Source organism: Passer domesticus, chromosome Z (genome assembly GCF_036417665.1).
Source record: "Passer domesticus isolate bPasDom1 chromosome Z, bPasDom1.hap1, whole genome shotgun sequence".
In the NCBI taxonomy this organism is placed as follows: Eukaryota; Metazoa; Chordata; class Aves; order Passeriformes; family Passeridae; genus Passer; species Passer domesticus.
Window position 1 is genome coordinate 593,614 of NC_087512.1, and position 20,099 is coordinate 613,712.

The following is a 20,099-nucleotide window of genomic DNA, read 5'->3' on the forward strand; positions in this document are numbered from 1 at the left end:
AGCCCATTTCTATTACTGGCATATCACGTGCTTGTGAGGTACTTCATCCTACAGCATACAGTGGGCACAGCACTGGCTGGCCACTGCCACCACTGCCCTTCCCGTTTAGTGGATACCTCTGAACACTTGTTTGTTGGTGTGCACTGTCAACTGTACAACAAATCAGTTATCACTATGCAGAATGGTGTTTTGTATACAGTGAACAGATAATAAAAGTTCCATTTTCACAGCCATTACTATTACTTTTCTTTATTTTCCCTTTTCACTGTCTTACACTTGCAAGTAACCTGATGATGCAAATGGCATCATGGTGCCAGGCTGTCACGCTGCCACTCGTGTCCCCACAGGAGCTCCTGCACAGCCAGAGAGTGCAGCCCAGCTGCTTGGCAGTGGGCTCTCTTCAGGTCAGAACAATTTAACTGTCCTGCCAGTAATCTCTTGAAAGGTTTAAGGGATAGAGGGTCTTGAACTGCCCCATAAGTTTCAGCCACATTTCTGTGTCAGAACTGACATACGTCCTTAACAGGAGAATGATGTCCTGAAAAGCAGGAGGTGAACAGAAGCCTTTAAAGCAATGTGAGATATGGTGAAAAGGCACAAATATCAGTAGGCATGCCTAAAGGAATTATTTCCTCTTGTAAACTATAGAAAAAATGTTTAAACTTAATTTTGTCCAAGGCCTGGCATTTGAGTTGTTTGCTTTTAATTAACAATGTGACACTAACAGTCAGTGATGACACAAATACTCCTCTCTTTTTTACCCCTTTCCCGTGAGGATTGAGAAATGAATTAAACCTCATAAAATCTCTCTGAGAGTTAGGAAAGGGATTATGTAGACTCCACCATTTTGCAGCCAATCTTGTGGTTGGAAACAAAGGTGCTTAACAGTACAAACTCAAATTTCAACAGAAACTAAGGCTGTGTATCTCCTCCTGTTGTGTGCCTTCCCATACTACCCCTTCTGCTCTTCAAGGAGGCAGGGAGTGCACCGAGACCTCTGCCCAAATATCCAGCTGCAAACTGCCCAACCAGGACTGCAGCAACACTCGGGTCCACCTGCCAACACAGCCACAATAAACGTGTTTTTTCACCTGCTAATACTGGTTAGCACCTCACCTCAGGGCACGTGGGCAGTGACTACCATGTGCATCTGCCTCCCTTGTCCCTGGGGTGCCTAGACATGACACAGGGGTGCTGTGCCCCACCCTGCATGGTGCCCCCCGATACATCCCTCAGGAGCTGTTGAGCCCTGGCCTGCTTGCCTGGAGGTACAACCAGAGCTAAATCTGACCAGTCACAATCCCTGTACTTGTCTACACTTGTCTGGTTTTTGTATTTCTGAAGGGCATTTACAGATGCACAACTTGACCTGCCAAAGGCCCAAATGTTCTCAGTTCTTAACCTCTGTCTACCTGTGGGGAATTCAGTTTGGCAAGCCTATTTACTTTTAAAAGGATTTTTATACAACTCTGACCTTTTCATTCTGTTAATATTACCTTTCTCAGTACACTTAGCGTGCACACATAGCTGCCAGGCCAATCACGGCACACAGAAGAACCTATTTTAGTTTAAAACCTTTCTCAAATATTAGGGCAGTTCAGTAGTCCATTATTTGTATTTGAATTTCAGATTATTACTCAAAGGTTATCTGCCCAGGCTCTGTGAAGGGTGACTAGGAAGAGTGGGGAATGGACTGACAAGAGAAATAAGTACAGAACTGATCACCCACGGAAGGCACAAGCGTTCCTGACCTACATCCCCGGGCTCTGTGTACAAAGTAGATTCTGCAGCCAGGAGTGGATGTGGACGCAGGAGCACGAAAGAAGGAGCCACTCCCGGCTCATCTCTGGGCAATTCCTCACTTAAAAAAAAAAAAAAATTTGATTTGCTCCTCAACAATGACCATACAAAACCTGGTTTTGATGTTATTTCTTTCCTAGTTGGCAAAAAAGAGCTTTCCTCACTGAGGACCAAATGGGCCATTTGAGGGCGTTGCACTGAGGCACTGCACTGGGAATGACCCAGATTCACCTGGAAAATTAACTGGAGGCACTACAGCTCTCTTCTCTGAGCCCCAGGATTCTACTTTGAAGGAAGAAATGTATTTAAAACAGTAATGTGACCATTAGCCAAATAAGCTGAGCATAGTACCCTTCTCAGATATGTCCCCTTATCTGATTTGGCAAAAGACTTTATGCAGTTCATTTCTTTTCCATTCTCAAATTGTGCTACTTTGTATTCAATGGCTCTAATGTGATGGTGGGGATATGGATGCAGTGCATTACCAGCATTGCTCTCCCCGGGTCAGTCCAGCACTTGGCTAACAGGCTAACAGTGCCGTACCTCTGTGGGCCAGACCAATACTGCTGGGCAAGCATAACAATATTTCCTGATTTAGTGATTGTTTCTGATTTTTTTTTCCCTGTTCCATGGGAGAAGGGGAAGAAAAAGAGAACATTATTTGCTAAATTCAATTGAATGCTCAGATGGCTGGATCCCTCCCTCCCCCTACCCTTCCTCCCGAGCAAAAGAAATTATTTTCACAAATAAACTATTCCCTGGAACAAATCCACTCAGTTGAAATCCAATTAGCTCTGCAGACACTGGGTCACAGAGCAGACTCAAAATGTTGACTCGTACCTTTAGAAAGTGACACTGGGTTGCAAACTGTGCCTGTGAGTGGGTCCTTGCCAGCTCCCAAGGCACATGGCAAGACTCGGGATAGGAGTGACACAAGACAAAAGCCACACATGCTCCCAAGCAGTGGCCTCCAAAGTGGGGCTGTGCATGAAGCAAATAGTCTTTCTGCTGTTACAAAGCTGCAATGAAACACAAGTATTAAAAGTATCCAGAAGAGGGGTGAGTTCTGTGCCCATGACCAGTCTCCTGGAAAACCAAGAGCTGTCATTCAATATTATATATACACGTAGTACTAATTCCTGGCTGTGTGCAAAGGTCTGGCAAATCTGCCAGAATGTCAAGAGCTACATTTTCTGTGTACTAAAAAACTAGCGTGATTTTCTAGCTGCAGAGCTCCAGAAGATCTACTGTACAAATATTGAAGTCAAACATCCAGCGCAGGGAAAGATTTCAAAATACACGTAACCTTTAAAAATCAAAATCATGCAGATGGTAAAATAACAAAGCCACCAAGAGAGATGTGGGTGATTCCCAGCATCTCCGGAAAAGGAAGAAAAGCAACTTCCTAATATGTTCCTCTTACCTCACCACAAACAATGGAGGAGTCCAAGTGTTTTCTGAGTCTCAAACACCAAGCACAAGCAAACCGACAGGCAAAGGAACTGCAGTCTCAGAATTAAGTGTGGGTTCGTGCCTCGGACAAAAGACCCCTCCATGTGAACAAAAACATAAGCAGCTTCGATCCTCCCAGAACTCAACACAAAGCTGCCTTTTCTAAATTCTCCATACACTAACTCGCTTCCTCCCTCTGCTTGTTACAGAATGAGATTTGAACACCTCGATTTCCACTATTAGTTCTCTCCATCAGGAATGACTGCAAGGAATTGTTTTAACACTGAACTTTGTCATTTACGTTCTCTCAGCTGCTGCCATCTCCCTTTGCTGAGTGGCTTGTCTTTTGCCTCCAAAAATGATATCCATGCTTCACAATAGGCAAGAACATTTCTCTGCCTGTTTGATGAATAAAGCACTACCCAAAATAACATTCAGAGATTTATTCTTCTATGCCAGCTATTTGTCTTTGTTCTGTGAGTGGCAGTATTGCAACTATAAATGGATGAAAATTCATCTATTTATATTCAGCCATTTCTTGTGCGACCAGGTAATAGAAAAGCCTCAAATATTCACTGTTAAGTGCAAATATATAATTAAATACAAAGTAAGGATTAAATCTATTGTACTTTAGGAGGAATCTGGGTGAGACACACAGTGTTTGGAACAAAAGCTGGTTTCTTGTGGTTTTGGTTTTTTTCATATTGATGCAGATATGGTACCCAGGATGAATATAATTAAATAATAGCTAAAGTGGAATATACAGCTAAAAACACAAGAGATTAGACAGATTTCCTTCCAATAGCAAAGCATTTTTAACAAAGACGTTTTTGTCAAATTGTTTGGGATTGCTATGAGTTAATAGTGTGAACCCTAGTGTAAATGACTGGTATGTTCAAGGAGGTTTTTAGACACTGAGGATTGTTAGTCTCACTTATGTTGATTGTACAGCCTGTATCAATTTTGTCCCAATCACCATTTTTCATCTCTGTTTTCCTGGGACTTTTTATAAAAATAAAGGCAAGCAGATTTGTACACAAAGGCAAACAAACTCTATTAAAAAAAAAAAAAATCTGTCCAGATAGTATGGTATGAAAAACCTACTCAGGGAATTACAGAAAACCTTTTGCTGGTCAAGAGTCAATACAACATTTCAGTGGGCAGATCCCAGTTGTACAGAGGATATAGCTTTGTTAGACACCTTTTTAATTAAATTCTTAACTGCATAAAGAAAATTCAGAATCTTTTCACCACCTTTGAGTCTCCTCTTGTATATTTTCCTTCTCTGTTAGTAATTACTTCTGAATATTACATCTGCCCAAAGGGGATAGTAGCAGATGCTTTCCTCTGAGTATTTAAAGGATAGCAGAGAACTAATCTAAACTGATGTAAGCTTAGAGGAACTCCTGTGTAGTAAGTAAAAGAACAATGGTGTCACTGGAAGAATAATTAGATGAGGTGAAGGATCTTATCTAGATCATGCCTACCTGGTGTCCTTGGAGCTTTCTTGCCAATTTGCCATTTCTGTTCATTCCTGAGAGCATCACACCTTCCCCTGTGGTCTAATGTCAGTTCTGCCTCTCTTAGTCAGTCTTAGTCTGTTTCATCCAACTGTTTAGATGCATTTCTAGCAAATTACAAAAACACTGCTGTCAGATGGTTTGTTTCCATTTATCTTAGTAGCATTTCCATGTGTTCTCTGCTCACCCATTCTCAGTCTTCAAGGACTAATTTTAAACTTCATGAATGCCTGACTCGGTTTGGCCCATTTAAGTCCCAAGAAATCAGGCTCTAGGCTGTATCTGTGTGGCTGCTTGCCGCTTCACTCACGCAACCATTCAGTGACGAACTGGAAATGGGTGTCCCACTGCCAGACACAGGGAGCAGCCCCGGCCCATCGCTGTGCGCCGCCAGGCCTGCGGAGGGTACCGAGGGGCTGCCACATGTTATGAATAGAAAGTTGTATTTTTTTTAAGTTTCAGAGTTAAAAAAAAAACCAAGTCAGACCGGTCAGACTCCTTTGGTTTCGCTGCCAAAGAAAAAGTTTTTAATTACTCGTTAATGGCCGGTGATTAACTATTGTTCCTCTGATGCCGGCCGGTTGCCAAGAAGACACCAAGAGAAACCTTCCAGGGTAAAGAGAATGGGCAGTGACACCAGAGCCAACATGCAAATGAGAAATGCATTGCACCCTGGGTTTTTTACAGTTTTACAGTTTTTACAAGAAAAACCCCTAAAATCACGAGCCAACAAGTGACTTAAGTGACGTCTAAGGATGGGAGCATTGTCCCGTACCTGCTTGGACCTTTTTGTTTCTCACCCTAACCTCAAAAGATACTGATTAAAGAGACCCCCCGGGTTTGTAAACAAACAAACCAAGGACTCCACGACTCTCCCGTGAGGACGGAATCCCCAGCTCTGCCTGCAGACCAGCGGACAAAGCTGCATCATCCTCCTCCTTCGTGCCACGCCTGCGAGCAACGGCGGCGTGGGCGCAACCCGTTGATTTCTCCCCACCTGAGCTGATTCTTCTTAATAAAGGCATTAAAAAAGGAGAAAGATCTCCCGCCCATTTATTTCACCACACACGGCTGCGGCTTTTCTGGGCCTCTGTGCTTGTCTCTGATGGGGACCAAATGCTGAGGTCTCCGCTAGCTGCTGCCATGAAATCATTCTGCTCACAGCTGCTGAGGAGGACACTGCGATGCCACTCGGTCCCTTTGCACCCTTCTGCCGGCATGGTACCTCACGGTCCTCACAGCTCCTCATGGCCCCTCACGGCTCACAGCCCTCACGGCCCCTCACGGCCCTCATGGCCCCTCACGGCCCTCACGGCCCCTCAAGGCTCCTCACAGCTCCTCATGGCCCCTCACAGCTCACAGCCCTCATGGCCCCTCAAGAGCCCTCATGGCCCTCACGGCCCCTCAAGGCTCCTCATGGCCCCTCAAGAGCCCTCATGGCCCTCACGGCCCCTCAAGGCTCCTCATGGCCCCTCAAGACCCCTCACGGCCCCTCACGGCCCTTCAATGCCCTCAAGACTGCTCACGGACCCCTCAATGCCCTCACGGACCCCTCAATGCCCTCAAGACCCCTCACGGACCCTCAATGCCCTCATGGCCCCTCAAGACCCCTCACGGCCCTCATGGCCCCTCACGACCCTTCAAGACCCCTCACGGCCCCTCAATACCCTTAGGACCCCTCACGGCCCCTCAAGACCCCTCACGGACCCTCAATGCCCTCACGGCCCCTCAAGACCCCTCACGGCCCTCATGGCCCCTCACGACCCTTCAAGACCCCTCACGGCCCCTCAATACCCTTAGGACCCCTCACGGCCCCTCAAGACCCCTCACGGACCCTCAATGCCCTCACGGCCCCTCAAGACCCCTCACGGCCCCTAAATGCCCTCAAGACCCCTCACGGCCCCTCAATGCCCTTAGGACCCCTCACGGACCCTCACGGCCCCTCACGGCCCTCATGGCCCCTCAAGACCCCTCACGGCCCCTCAATGCCCTTAGGACCCCTCACGGCCCCTCAATGCCCTCAAGACCCCTCATGGCCCCTCAAGACCCCTCACGGCCCCTCAATGCCCTTAGGACCCCTCACGGCCCCTCACGGCCCTCATGGCCCCTCAAGACCCCTCACGGACCCTCAATGCCCTCACAGCCCCTCACGCCGCTCCCGCGCTCAGCACAGCGCCCCCTGGCGGACAGCGCCGCCCGCCCCTCACGCGCCCCCCCCGCCTCCACAGAGCGCGCGCGCCCCCCAGCGCCCCCCCGCGTTCCCCTTCCAGCCAATGAGCTGCGCACACGCAGCGGCGGCCCCAGGGTGCCCGCGGCAGTCGCCTGACCCAAGACTCTCTGCTCCCGGGCGAGCGGCGCAGCCGTTCCGGCGCTTCTCGGGCTGGTGCGGCTCTTCCCGCCGAGCTGAGGGGTCTGAGCCTTCGCCGATGGTCCCTCGGTACAGCCAGCTGCTCCGGCACCTCCAGGGGCGAGAAGCAAGGGGCCTCGTCCTCAGGTCCTCTCGCCGCGGTGCGTCTGGGAGTTATGGTTCACCTGGCCGCAGAGGCCCCCTGTGTGTCAGCAGGGCGGAGAGGAAGAAAACTACAGATCCCAGAGAGCAGCGCGGGTGCCGCTGCCACCGCGGGCGCCGCGCGGGGGGCGCGGGCGGTGCTGGCCGGGGCCGCCATGGATCTGTTCGGGGACCTGCGGCGCATGAACAAGCGGCAGGTACCGGGCTCGGCCTCGCCGGGAGCGGGATTGCAAACGCCGGCCTGCAGGGTCCTTCCCAGCACTGCCCCCGTGTGCTGCCGAGAGAAGGAGCCAGCAGAGAAGGAGTGTGGTTAAAGCGCATCCGCTGCTGCCGGGGCTGGCGGAGCGGGAGCACCGGGGGCAGAAGTCAAGTCAGTGATTTTCCAGATAAGAAATTTCAGTATGACAGGAGCAGGAAATGATGAGACCTTTGCCGAGTCTCGCCTTCTGCAGCTCCTGTTTTTAAGCAGAAGTCGCTCTCAGAAAGCCAGGCGCTGCTGGTAGCCCCCCGTGTCCCTGCGGCGTGTCGCCGGGCTCGGCGGGGAGGCAGGGCCGTGTCACCGAACCAGCTTTGATCGTTTGCCAGGTCGCTTCCCCAGCTTTATAAGCCTTTATCAGAGTGTTCGCGTCTGTCACTGACACACAGGAGTGAATGAACCCAAGACTAAGGCACACAGAGGGTTCCAGCTTTATGCTGCAGTGTGGTGGATTCTGACATGGCAACCTGTGCTACCAGACTTGTGCTGGAATAGGATTTTAGCCTAGAATTTGGGGTGGACTTGAGTTAAAGTTCTGTATTGTTCTTCTAAATACAATACAGGACCTTTAAAAACCGATTTTCTTGTTTCACACAGCTGTATTACCAAGTCTTAAATTTTGCTATGATTGTGTCTTCTGCCCTGATGATCTGGAAAGGGCTGATCGTGGTGACTGGCAGTGAGAGCCCCATTGTTGTGGTGCTCAGGTGAGTCAAGGAAAGGCTTTCTGCTTCAAGTCTAGGTATTGTTTTGCCTTTTGTCCGCTCCCCCTCCCCCTTGGATACAGTTGGAATTTGAAATGTCACCTATTTAAAGAAAGACTCGAAGCTGTGTTTGGGCTGGAACAAAAGCCGCGCTGTCAGTAGCCATGGCCCAGTTCCCACTGAGGTTTGTAGGAGCAGTGAATGTGTGAGACCTTTTAAAATCCACCTTCCTTCTGCAGGAGTTTACCCTTCCTCCTGGGTAAACTCCTGCAGATTGCTTTCTGGGATTTGGGTTCTGGTAAAGGTCTGAGCAGTGTAACTGAATGGGTGAAGCTGCAGATCTCTGTTAGAATTGTGGATTTATCTGTACGAATGAAGTGTTCTTTGATTTCATGGTGCTTCTTTCATTTGTGCCAACAAACTCTCTCTTTCTTGTTTTTTCTAGTGGCAGCATGGAGCCAGCTTTTCACAGGGGAGACCTGCTGTTTCTAACAAATTTCCATGATGACCCAATCAGAGCTGGTGAAATAGTTGTTTTTAAAGTTGAAGGCAGAGACATTCCAATAGTTCACAGAGTTATCAAAGTACATGAAAAGTAATGCAACTCGGTGGTTTTTTGTTTGTAAAGCTCCTTTCCTTCCCCGTGGCTTTCAGTGTCAGTTTAATTGTGGTTTGGTGTGTGAGAAAGGCAGGTGAGGATAAGCAGTGAGAGAAGGCTCAGCTGTAGGATGTGATCCACTTCTGTCCCCATTCTGTCACACTTTGTGAGGGTCTGTGACCTTTCCCTCAGCGGAGCTGCTCAGGCAGAGCTGTGCCCAGGAGGAATCTTGGCAGCAGGAATGTGCATGGGAGCAGAGTCCACATCTCTGCTGCTGGTTGTGCAGTTGGGATTTCGGTTGTAAGAGCAAATTTTTGATGGAAGGTGGAGATCCAGAATCAGGGTGCAGCCTGACGGAGTGTGTGAGCTTTGCTAACTGAAGTTTTCCAAATTTGATTCAGGATAAAAGAAGAGACTCTTGTTATTCTTGTGTCTCTTGGCCACACTGCCCATGACAGTTCTTGCTGAAAGCAGCAGGGAGAGGGCTTGGTTTGGCCTTGATTGCAGATGCCTGCCCTGCCAAACAGCTCTTCCAAACCATGCTTCTGCTCCTAGTTCTGCACAGTGAAAAGCCAAGCACTGATGTATTTGCTCCATGAGCTGAAGGTGTTTATTTCTTGAGTAGCATCTGTTCTTCCATGCTTTTTTAAAATTTCCAAGAATCGCCTATTTAATTTTTTTTATTACCTAATTCGTCTTTATGAGAACTCATTTCTTGATATCTGCACTTAATCAAAATTCATTTGAAGACTGTAAAGAACTTTATTTGAATTTGTGTTCTGTGGAAGATGCTGATAAAACACACAGGATTTGTTGAGGAAGTTTAGTGCCTGGATGGACAATGTCCCTTTCATGTCCATTGTGTAATTGCTTACATCAACTGACAATCTAGGAGTGTTGTAAAAAATGTTTCTTGCTAATATCTGTTGATAGATAAAGTCAGTAAAGTCTGTAATGTTAATGATTTAATGGTGGTTGTTCAATAAGCAGGTCTGAAAGCAAACATTGTTATCTAATCTTGTAGCACTTTTCATCCTCATTTGCTTTGTAGATGTTAATTGAGATTTTTAAATTAAGTGCTATTTAGTTTATCACCTCATTGCCTTCTAGAGGAAATGGGAACATCAAATTTCTGACTAAAGGGGATAATAATGAAGTTGATGATAGAGGCTTGTACAAAGAAGGTCAGAACTGGTTAGAGAAGAAAGATGTTGTTGGAAGAGCAAGAGGGTAAGTAAAGCAAAATGTACTCTGTAATTAAAGAGAAAAATTAGCTCTTAAATCGGTTCTGATGTTGATACAAACCAGATCTGATGTATTTTTTCAAATAGAATTGTAATTTAAAAGAAAACCTGGAAAAGTTGCTTCCTGTAGTCCTCACACTGATGTGGAGTGTGGGGGGAAAAAAATGGGCATTTAACAAATAGTTCACCTGAAAATGCAATATTAACCAGCTTCTCCTTGTAATTGCTGGGAATTTCTAGGAAATTGTTTTGGCATTCCACAGAAATTTTATGGAAGGTTTGAGCTTTTGACTTTGTCTCCTTCTCCTTCAGCTGAGCTGAAATCTCTTCAGATTTTCTCAGATAACTTTGATTAAGGAAAACTAATGAATTTTACTTCCTATTCAGATCCCCATTAGCTGTAGATTGTGGGGTCACACTGAAATATTCCAGACTGAGTAACATTAAAATACTTCCTTGAAATATTTGAGGGTCAATTTTACATTCACCTGTTTTGTCAATTACAGGTTTTTGCCCTATGTAGGAATGGTAACTATAATAATGAATGACTACCCAAAATTTAAGGTATGTATGCTGACATTGTGAATACTTGAGTTGCTAAGATAACAAGTACAGACAATAAGAACCTTGCCTCTAAGCATACATGTTAATAAACTTGTGTCTGTGGTTTGGTATCTAACGTAGGATGAGCTGGCTTTCCTTGCTGACTGTTGGGGAGTAGAATTTGTTGTTTGTAAGGAGTTGAAAACATGTAATTTATTAGAATTTTGTTAGTTAAGTGTATGCAGTTGTGATGCCTGGTTATGATGAATTCGACCACTTTTAAATCTTCCTGCAGTTTTGTAGGGCCAGAGCTCTGTAATTGTGCGGTGTGATGTTCGAGAGGGCACCTTTGGAGCAGTTTGTGCTTTCAGGGCTCAGTGGAGAGGAATTGTAACGAGGCTGTGTTCTGTGTTTCTTTGCAGTATGCTCTGCTGGCAGTGATGGGAGCCTATGTACTGCTCAAGCGGGAATCCTAAACACCAGAACAGGGGCAAATACCCAGGGGAAACAACTGATATATTTCAGACGGTTTCATTTCTGTATACAGTTACAAAACTGTGCAAGCTTTTGTCTTGTCTGAATAAACAACTCCTAATGAGTGAAGCTGTTGGCTGCTGGCTAATTACAAAGTGATTTATTCACCACCTTCTGCAGACTGCTCTCGGCTAGCCTGGCACTGGCTTGGAGGACTGTGTGCTGGAGCAGCCAAGGGCTCTCTTGCCATGCTGCAGTGGGTTTGACTGACTGCTGCTGCATCTGACCCCACTTTTCCCCTCCTATTAGTTTCGGGGGTTATTTTTAATCTGTCACTGCCCTCTTTTCTCCACGATACACACTGTTTTGATCAGTGCTTGGAAGGACACAGAATCTCGGAGCGGGCAGTAAGTTCTAGGAGTTTAGTCAGACTTATGCCTGAGTTGGCTGGTTGTGGCTGCCAAAAACAGCCAGGAAGGGGGGTTCTGCTGCGACTTGGTATGAGCAGTGGGGACTCAGAGCTTTTTCCTTGAATTTGAAATTTGCTCCTTCACGGGGTAAGGAAAAAAGCCCAGATGGCCTGATTTTTAGAGGCCTGGTTTTTAGGGACTGTGTGTGTTGCTAGCGCTCAGGCTGTTGATGATCTGCCTTTTGTGTTCTAGCTCTTAAACTAACCTAACAAAAAGGTTTTCTGGGGCTGTAATAACACTTGTAAATTACTGAATGAATAGCACAGTGGTACACTTCAGGGATATTGCCAAGACGGGGAAACCAGAACTCTTATGCCAGTTTGGAGAATGTATTATTCTCTCCTATCATATGACACCTGAATAGTGTTAAACATAAAATTGATTTTTCATTTAAAAACTTACCTGATAACTGTCTTTTATGAAATTTGGTATTTTTCTCTTATCTTCAAATGTCAGTGTTGCACTTTCAACAAAGCAGAACTTGTTTTCCTTGCTGGCTTTGTTTTTGTAGCTTTGATAAGGAACAGCATGATGCTTTTTTCCTTTGGAGTTCTGTTTCTTCTGTAATCCCTTACCTCTGCAAAAATACTCTATTATACAATAATGACACCTTTTCTGTTGTAACAGCTCATGCTCAGCAGACAACTGCTGAATTTCTCTGAGTAATATTACTTCTTTTGTGTCCTACTAAGCGGTTTTCATGTCCAACTGTATTATAAAAGTTACTTATTTTGTGTCAAATTATATAGAAATAAAATTGAATATAATAAATGGCATGGCAGAATAATGTTGGGATCGTTAATGCAGTCTTCCTGGAAGTGTATCATCCCAGTTAAGAAAAAATAATGTGTTTTTTGGAGACAGTGTACGTGGAATAAGATTTTTTTCTTTCTCTTGGTGTTGCTGAAATCCAGATTTATGCTGTCCACCTACCCAATGCGAGCACAGTCAGCACAGACTTGGAGAGTGCAGTTGGACATTTTGCAGCTGGCCAATGTGACACTGGGATCCAGTCCCAGGAGTGGCTCAGAGCCGTGCCAGGGGGGTCAGAGTGAATGTCAGGAAGCATTGCCATCCTGAGAGGGTGCTCACACCTGGGGCAGCCTCCCTCGGGAGAGGCTGGATGTCCCAAGCTAGCATTCCAGGAGCACTTGGACAACACCCTTGAGCTTCTGGGCGGCCTGGAAGGGCTCAGGCTGTTGGGCTGGATGGTCCCTGTAGGCTGTTCTGGTCCACAGGCATAAATGCTTCCCATTTGAATTCTCCAATTATTGAACCCCTCCACCGCAAGAATCGTAAACCCAAACTTGTGGCTGCCGCAGCAGCCTGGCACAAGTTAAATGTGCAGTGAGCAATCACTGTGCTTAAGCTTCAATTGTCCAGGGCTTCCCAAAGTGCAGCGCAAACAGTGTCGACTATCTTTCACTGGGCCTTACTAGATAAATGTTATTATTTCATATTATTCAGCTTCTGTAAAGTTGTGGAGCTCTTTTCTGAGAAATGTCTTCAGTTCTTCAGGGAGCTGTTGCTGCACTGAGTCGATGGTGAGGTTATTTGCAGAACACCTGCCCTGAGTGCGGGTTAGAAATGCTGGAGCTTAGTCTATTCAGCATCTTCAACATTTACAGAGTATTCCTCAGTGATCACGCCTGTTATTACGTTGGAGATAGGCTTCCACCAGTGTTTGTTCTGTACATACATCCTGGCTGCGTGCAACGCCAGGATCCCTACAAAGAAGATGATGAAAGGCACACCATTCTTATATTATCCCTTTTTATAGCCATCTAATATGCATTGCTGATAGAACAATGATGCTTGTCTAAAATGTAAAGGAAGTGAATTAAAGTGTTATCAGGGTAATAGCATTTAAAAACCATGAATGTTTTCCTGCCATGAAGCACAGCAACATTTTGCTTTGCCATGGGATATATGAAAAAGGGAGGGATATTTTTTAAAAGAGTGAGCTGTTTCTTGATGTTTAAACACAAATTGGTGTTATCAGGCTTCTTCTTTAAGAGAAAAATTGTCTTGAGTGAGTTGAGTCACTCATAGTTCATAACACCCTTTGGTTGTACCTGGTTCCTTTTCTGTTGTGGGGGGTCCACAATAATATTTCTCTATATAATCAAGTTACTATTTTCCTTTGAAGGGTAAGCAATTAAGAACTAGAATAAATCCTTATGAACAACTAAATAAATAATAAAGGCACAGTACATATACAACATATGAGAAAGGTTTAATTGTTTGCATGGTATTTCCAGTACAAGAGATTTGGAACTGAGTAAGAATTCATGTTTGGTGGGTTTTGGTTTTGTTTTCTGAAAATGGACAATTTCCTCAATTTTTCAATTTCCTGCCTTGATTGCTCCAAACAATTAGAAGTTTCTCTGGATGGCAATATTTTATTTGATCAACTGTCACTCAGCACAGAGCACATGTCAGTAGCTGCACTGCGGGCTGCACAGTGCAACTTGAGGCTTGAGAATACTGTTGTGAATTAAGCAGGAATGCATAATTAATAACCAAAAGAAAAGAATGAATCACATTAATCAGTGAAAGAAGATGAAACAAACTGTGACTAAACAAGGGAACAATTTGGCTCAATACAGCAGGATACAGGATTTACTTCAAAAGGAATCGTACAAGATTTTGCCTGGAAATTATGTTAATTCACATCCGTGTGAGTTTCCAGTAGTAAGGATAGTTCAGTTCCAGTCGTGTGGGGCTAGCTGGAGGAGCTGGCAAGTTCCTTACAGTCAGCTCTGCTCTGTGTATCCCAGCTCCTGCCATAGTTCTCTAGACAGCAAAATCATCGCATTACACGTGGCTTCATCCTGTCCCTGTGTTCTCCTGGGTGACAAACGGCACATGAAGACTTCATATCCCATCATTGCTCACCCACCTTCACTCCAGTGAAACCACTTTAAGTGTTCCACTTCAGGGCCTTTCCAGGGATGTACTGTCTCTGTCTTTTCCCTGCACTGCCTCTTCAGGCTGGAATTCTTTTCATCCATTTACTACAAAGTTGGCCAGTTCCAGGTGCCTCAGGGGCTTCAAAGTTTACAGAGAGAGTCCCCGTGCAGGGAAAGCAGAAAGTCCTGTAAATAAATGCGCATCCACTTTACTGTTACTTGTGACTGGAAATTTAGGAGATACTGGAGCCCTTTACACCAGACTTGCTGTTCCAGCGAAGGACAGGGAGACCCTTTGCCCCAGGTGCAGCCGAACCGGAGCCGCACGGTGCGGTCCCGCAGGATGGGGGTGCTGCTCCCCGCGGCTCCCGGGCTCCCTCGGCCGGGTGCTCCCTCAGCACCGCCCCGAGGCGCCCCGGGCCGCCCTCGGCACCGGCCCGGCGGGCGGAGCAGGGGAGCCCGAGCTCGTGCTGCCCAGGGAAGCGAGAGAGAGCGGCCCCCCCGCCCGGGGCAGCCCGGGCCGGCACCGCCCCGGCTCCCCCCGCGGGCGGAGCGGCCCCGTGAGGAGGCGGCAGGCGCGGGCTCCGCGCGGGGCCCGGCTCCGGATAAATGGGGGGCGGCGGCCGTGGCGGAGCGCGGAGCGGCCGCAGCCGCAGCAGGGCAGGATGCGCGGCGGGCGGCCCGCGGCGCTGCCGCTGCTGGCGCTGGCGCTGCTGACGGCGCAGGGCGGAGCGGCGCCGCTGCAGCCCGGCGGGACCCCCGCGCTCACCAAGATCTACCCCCGCGGCAGCCACTGGGCTGTGGGTAAGTGCGGTTTAACTCCTACAAAGGCGCTGGAACGCACGGTTCCTGCGTCCCGTGTCCAGGCGGGGTAAGTCTAAAACCTCGGCTTCTCCGTCCGCTTTAATTCCAGCAAATCTTACCAAGAGCCTCTCTCTATCTCCAGACAAAGCTCTTGGTAATCGCTGCCCCTTTCTCAGCCACGTTTTCTCTGACCATGTAACACAAGAGACAGAAGAAATTAATACTACTGTGTGACACTGACAAAATCTTCACTCCCAGTAATGCTACAACTCGACATCATCTACCCCCTTCCCTTCCCTTCCCTTCCCTTCCCTTCCCTTCCCTTCCCTTCCCTTCCCTTCCCTTCCCTTCCCTTCCCTTCCCTTCCCTTCCCTTCCCTTCCCTTCCCTTCCCTTCCCTTCCCTTCCCTTCCCTTCCCTTCCCTTCCCTTCCCTTCCCTTCCGTAGCAAAGTCCCACTGATGTTTGAACAATCAAATTTTTACCTGTTTTGGTTCATTTTGTGCTACTTTAATTGTTGTTACAGGACATTTAATGGGGAAAAAAAGCACTGGAGATTTTCCTTACGGTTTTGAAGAAGAAAGCAAGACACCATTTTCAGCATTACCTGACAATATCAAGCAGCTGGAAGAGTATCTGCAGTGGGAAGAAATCTCAAAATATTTGCTAAGGCTGCTAGAAAGGAATGAAAATAAAAGTGGTCACTTTTCAAAAGGAGGGCTCCCCTGGTATACCAGGAACACCTGGGAGACAGATGACAATAGCAGTTGGAAACATGTAAGTAAGATAAAACCTGTAAAGATACTCGATGTTTTCAGTTTTTGGTTTACAGTAGCATATCAGCTGGTGGATTGTCCAGAAAAGCAGCAGAAAACATCACATGTATTAGACATTCAGTACTGTAAGATTCTGCTCTTGATTGCAGATTGTCACTCACCGACTGTATTTTTGATTACTTCATTTGCTAGTGGGTATAAACACGGCATGCATTCAGTAGATTTTAGTGCCTAGGCTCCCTTCAAGCTGCTTGGTTGGGGCATTTTCTTTTCTTTTCTTTTCTTTTCTTTTCTTTTCTTTTCTTTTCTTTTCTTTTCTTTTCTTTTCTTTTCTTTTCTTTTCTTTTCTTTTCTTTTCTTTTCTTTTCTTTTCTTTTCTTTTCTTTTCTTTTCTTTTCTTTTCTTTTCTTTTCTTTTCTTTTTCTTTTTCTTTATGCTTAGGTGATCAATGAGCAGCACATATTGCCCAGCAAAGCCAAGCTGGTGTGAAAAACAAGTGTGAGGGCAGGAGGAACCACAATACACTGACTGCCCCCTTCCATCACCGTTCAGGATGTTCTGCCTTGGGCTGAGTAAAGCCACAGGGCTGCAGAATTTTCTCTGGTGCCAGCTTTGTCCCTGTTTCCTTTGCCTTTTCTCCAGCCCATGGTGCTGGCTACTGCTGTGGTCATTCCTGGGTTTGCTAAAGGAGTCTGGGGCTACTGATAAGCTGCCCCTCCTCATCCCTCAAGCTGATGTTCTTTCTAGTGCTGTTGCACAAGACAACAAGGTTTGGAACAGATTAATCCCTATTATTTTGGGAAATCCTATAAAATACACTGGGAAGGATAATGGAGGTTTTACAGAAAGTAGTTGGGGTCTAATGTAAATCACAGGATCCACAAGAAAATTCCTTTCCTTATAATATCTCAGGCACAGTCATGGTGATAAAGCTTCAGAATTCTTTCAGGTGACAGTGAAATGGAATAAAAAGATTAATACGCCCCCTTAAAGACATTAATGGGAAGAATTTTTCCTTCCCGTATTCTACTGCAATATGATGTCATTAATATTCCTGGGCTAACTTCAGCCTGGTTTCCCTCCTGAAATCCTGGTGCAATCAAATCAGTAAATACTTAGGCTTTTATTTGAATCTGGGTAAAAATTCACCCTTTAAATTAAGCTGTGATTTAAGTCTCTCACACCAGTGATATGAATGCTGCCCATGGGTTTCTTTTTGGCTGTGGCTTTATGATAGTGATGCATCATAGTAACTGATTATTAATACTATCTAAAAGAGAAACTATTTATTCTATCTTCAGTTCTGCAGTGTGCAGCTTTGTAATCAAATTAAATGAACAAATTCCATTATTTAATGTAAAGAGGGAAATGTTCTGACTTCTAAAATATCTGTCAATAAATCCTACTTAGGAAGGCTGGAAGTTGCCTCCGGTAAGTTGAATCATATCCATATGTGTGTACTTTCACCGTAAATTAACATCCGCATTTCTGTGGCCAGACATTGAACATCCTTATGGAATAATGAGGTTATTGCCTTAACCATCCAGATTTCTGCAAGGATTAGTAAAAAAAGCTCATGTTTTTCCTGTGACTAAGATAGAAGACAACTTGCAGAACCTCATTTGGCCATAGAACCTTTGATGTCCATCATTCAACAGTTTCTTTGTCTCCACTCTGAAGTAAAATCTAATGAAAGGAGCTGTAGCTGTACTTTCCTGCTGTTGGACACAAACATCTGATGATACACAGCCTAGACAGGATATGATGTCCTGTTTTCCCCTTGGCTTCAAGAAAGCACCTAAAATTTAAGGTACTTCTGAGATCTTCCTTCTAGATGAAGAAAATATGAAGATCAAAAGGAATGTGCTTTGCTCTTTTGAGGGCTCCGATAGTTTCCTAAACATTTCAATAGTGAGAATTATTTTTCATTTTAAAGTTATTTTGAACAAAAGAGGCCTTATTTATAAAGGTGGAACTCTGATATACAGAATGTGACATTCATGTGCATAGTGATACAAATGCATAACTGGCCTTTGGGGGTTGATTGTGTAGATTTGTCAGGATGTGAGGGGTTTCAGGTGCACAGGCTTTGGTTAGACAGCACCGTGGGGTAAGGTGCTGCTGCACCACAGCTGTGGAAGGTGTCCATGCACAGGAGAAGATTACCAGGTACAGGAAGCTGAGGATGATGCACAGCGCATCCAGAAAATTTGTCCTTGGCATAAAATACTTTTCCAAGCATATTTAGTGTGAGTTTGGAACAGAAACTTTTGCTAGGAGGAACCAGACACCAGGTTTGTAGCAGGTTACTGTTTCCTGTGCAGTGGCCTGTTGGACTGACGTACTAAATGTGACCAAAAGGAGGTAAACAATGAACCCAGCTACCAGCTTCTGGAAGAGCTGTCCCAGGAGCACATGCCCACCGAGGGCTGCATTCCCATGCACTGATGGAGATGCCAGCCACAGGAGGGGCTCCACCTGCTGCACACACTGCAAAGACTGCCTGTGTTGGGAAAAACAGACTCCCAGAACTTTGTTCCATGGATGCTTTCAAATAGAGCTGATTTAATTTAAAACTTGCATTTTAAATTTAAGGTCAGGAAGCGCCAAAGCTAGAAGTAAATACAGATAGGTGCCTCAAGCAACTCAATTCAGGGTCTCTCTTATTAGCCCAAATCATCCAGTGCATCACCACTGATGCTCACACTGGGCTGCACATTTCTTAAGAAGAAAAGAATTATTTCTAAAGGACTCACTCAGAGGAGGGAAATAGCTGTAGCTCACATACAGTCAAATAATTGAAGAGGTGAGCCCAATACTTCTTGGGGTTTGCCTTAGGATGGTGTACCTGTGTTATTTTATTTTCAGTTAATACCTTGCCTGCTCTTTATTCTGTGAATAAATTACAGTTAATGTAGTTAAAAGGGATGGCAAATCTCTCCTGCAAGTTGGACTAAGTGCAAAAATAAGTTGGAAAATAAACTTTAAATTGTTTCTATTAGTTGGCTTTTTCACACTAATGAGACAGGATATAAATGAGATGGCACACAGAATTATTTGGGAGAATGACTTTACTCCTACTTTGGCAGTTGGTTATTACACTAACCAAGACAAATGGGGTCTGTTTCGGAAAGATTATTAGGAATATGTTTGTTATGTGAATGCACACAGCAGTTATCTATTAGCTTTATTAACTTATAGAAAGTTTATTATCTTAGCAAATTACTTTATTCAGGACTGGACTATAAATAATATATTTTTCTTTTTATTAGATGATGGACTATCTGCTTCAAGTTGTGAATATGAAAGAGAGCACTCCAAGCTGAAAGAAGATCACTAAATCATGAAGAAATCAAATACTTTCTGTAAGAGACTATATTTCACAAGCACTTGATTGTATCAGATAATCAACACGGTCACTTTTCTGTACACAAGAATTCCTTTGTGTAAAGTACTTAAATACACATATTCTTGTATGGTTCAGCAAGGACCAAATCCTCTATTTCATTTTCAAGGTTGCATTTTCTCATTTTAATGGCTTTGATATATATATAAAAAATTGTCACGGAAGGGTCTTCCAATTAATTATATTACTTACCTATCGAATCATTTCATCTCTTAGTTTGAAACTACATGACATTGCAACATTCGCAATAAATAGTAACAAGAAAAAGGCGGAGTTTATGCTTTTATTTGAGTTAATCAGTGAAATTCTCTGTGTAAAAGCCAGTAGCAGAGGCCACTGCCTCCCCCGGGACAGCACGTGCGTTGTACTTCCAGCCGCTCCGCCGGGAGCCTCCGTGCCCCGTGTGCGCCCGGGGATGACGCTGTGCCCGCGGGCCCGGCCCGCTCCGGCAGCTCCGCGGGCCCGGGGACCCGCTCCTGCTGCCGCCGCGGCCGGCGGGGGGCGCCCTCGGCCCGGCCGTGAGGGGAGCGCCGCGGGAGCCCGGGACCGGCTGAGCCCCGGCCGTGAGGGGAGCCCGGGACGGGCTGAGCCCCGGCCGTGAGGGGAGCCCGGGACGGGCTGAGCCCCGCCGTG

The 20,099-nt window shown here is 45.8% G+C and overlaps 2 protein-coding genes and 1 long non-coding RNA gene across 4 annotated transcripts; 2 read left to right on the top strand and 1 right to left on the bottom strand.

Moving 5' to 3' along the window:
• Positions 1–233: 233 nt before the first annotated feature.
• On the bottom strand, positions 234–6,046 carry LOC135290540 (uncharacterized). The gene is made up of 2 exons (XR_010353302.1): positions 2,641–6,046; positions 234–538 (listed from the first exon to the last, which is right to left on the bottom strand). It is a non-coding gene; the product is annotated as an uncharacterized LOC135290540 (long non-coding RNA).
• Positions 6,047–7,072: 1,026 nt separating this feature from the next.
• On the top strand, positions 7,073–11,229 carry LOC135289662 (signal peptidase complex catalytic subunit SEC11C). 2 transcript variants are annotated; one of them, XM_064403451.1, is made up of 6 exons: positions 7,281–7,478; positions 8,135–8,244; positions 8,687–8,836; positions 9,950–10,069; positions 10,590–10,647; positions 11,049–11,229. In XM_064403451.1, exons 1-6 carry the CDS (start codon positions 7,296–7,298, stop codon positions 11,100–11,102), a joined length of 675 nt encoding a protein of 224 aa, XP_064259521.1. In that variant the 5' UTR covers positions 7,281–7,295; the 3' UTR covers positions 11,103–11,229. The 2 variants fall into 2 exon arrangements, with proteins under 2 accessions (XP_064259522.1, XP_064259521.1); XM_064403452.1 differs by lacking the exon at positions 8,687–8,836 and having other exon boundaries at positions 7,073–7,478.
• Positions 11,230–15,005: 3,776 nt separating this feature from the next.
• Positions 15,006–19,733, top strand: LOC135289663 (gastrin-releasing peptide-like). The gene is made up of 3 exons (XM_064403453.1): positions 15,006–15,286; positions 15,811–16,061; positions 19,333–19,733. Exons 1-3 carry the CDS (start codon positions 15,148–15,150, stop codon positions 19,384–19,386), a joined length of 444 nt encoding a protein of 147 aa, XP_064259523.1. The 5' UTR covers positions 15,006–15,147; the 3' UTR covers positions 19,387–19,733.
• Positions 19,734–20,099: the final 366 nt, after the last annotated feature.

Bases quoted from the DNA above. Each gene is read 5' to 3' on its own strand.
- LOC135289662 (XM_064403451.1), top strand. From the start codon at position 7,296: ATGGTTCACCTGGCCGCAGAGGCCCCCTGTGTGTCAGCAGGGCGGAGA. The intron at 7,479-8,134 runs GTACCGGGCTCG...TGTTTCACACAG, and splicing joins GGCGCATGAACAAGCGGCAG to CTGTATTACCAAGTCTTAAA. The intron at 10,070-10,589 runs GTAAGTAAAGCA...TGTCAATTACAG, and splicing joins GTTGTTGGAAGAGCAAGAGG to GTTTTTGCCCTATGTAGGAA.
- LOC135289663 (XM_064403453.1), top strand. From the start codon at position 15,148: ATGCGCGGCGGGCGGCCCGCGGCGCTGCCGCTGCTGGCGCTGGCGCTG. The intron at 15,287-15,810 runs GTAAGTGCGGTT...TTGTTGTTACAG, and splicing joins CGGCAGCCACTGGGCTGTGG to GACATTTAATGGGGAAAAAA. The intron at 16,062-19,332 runs GTAAGTAAGATA...TCTTTTTATTAG, and splicing joins ACAATAGCAGTTGGAAACAT to ATGATGGACTATCTGCTTCA.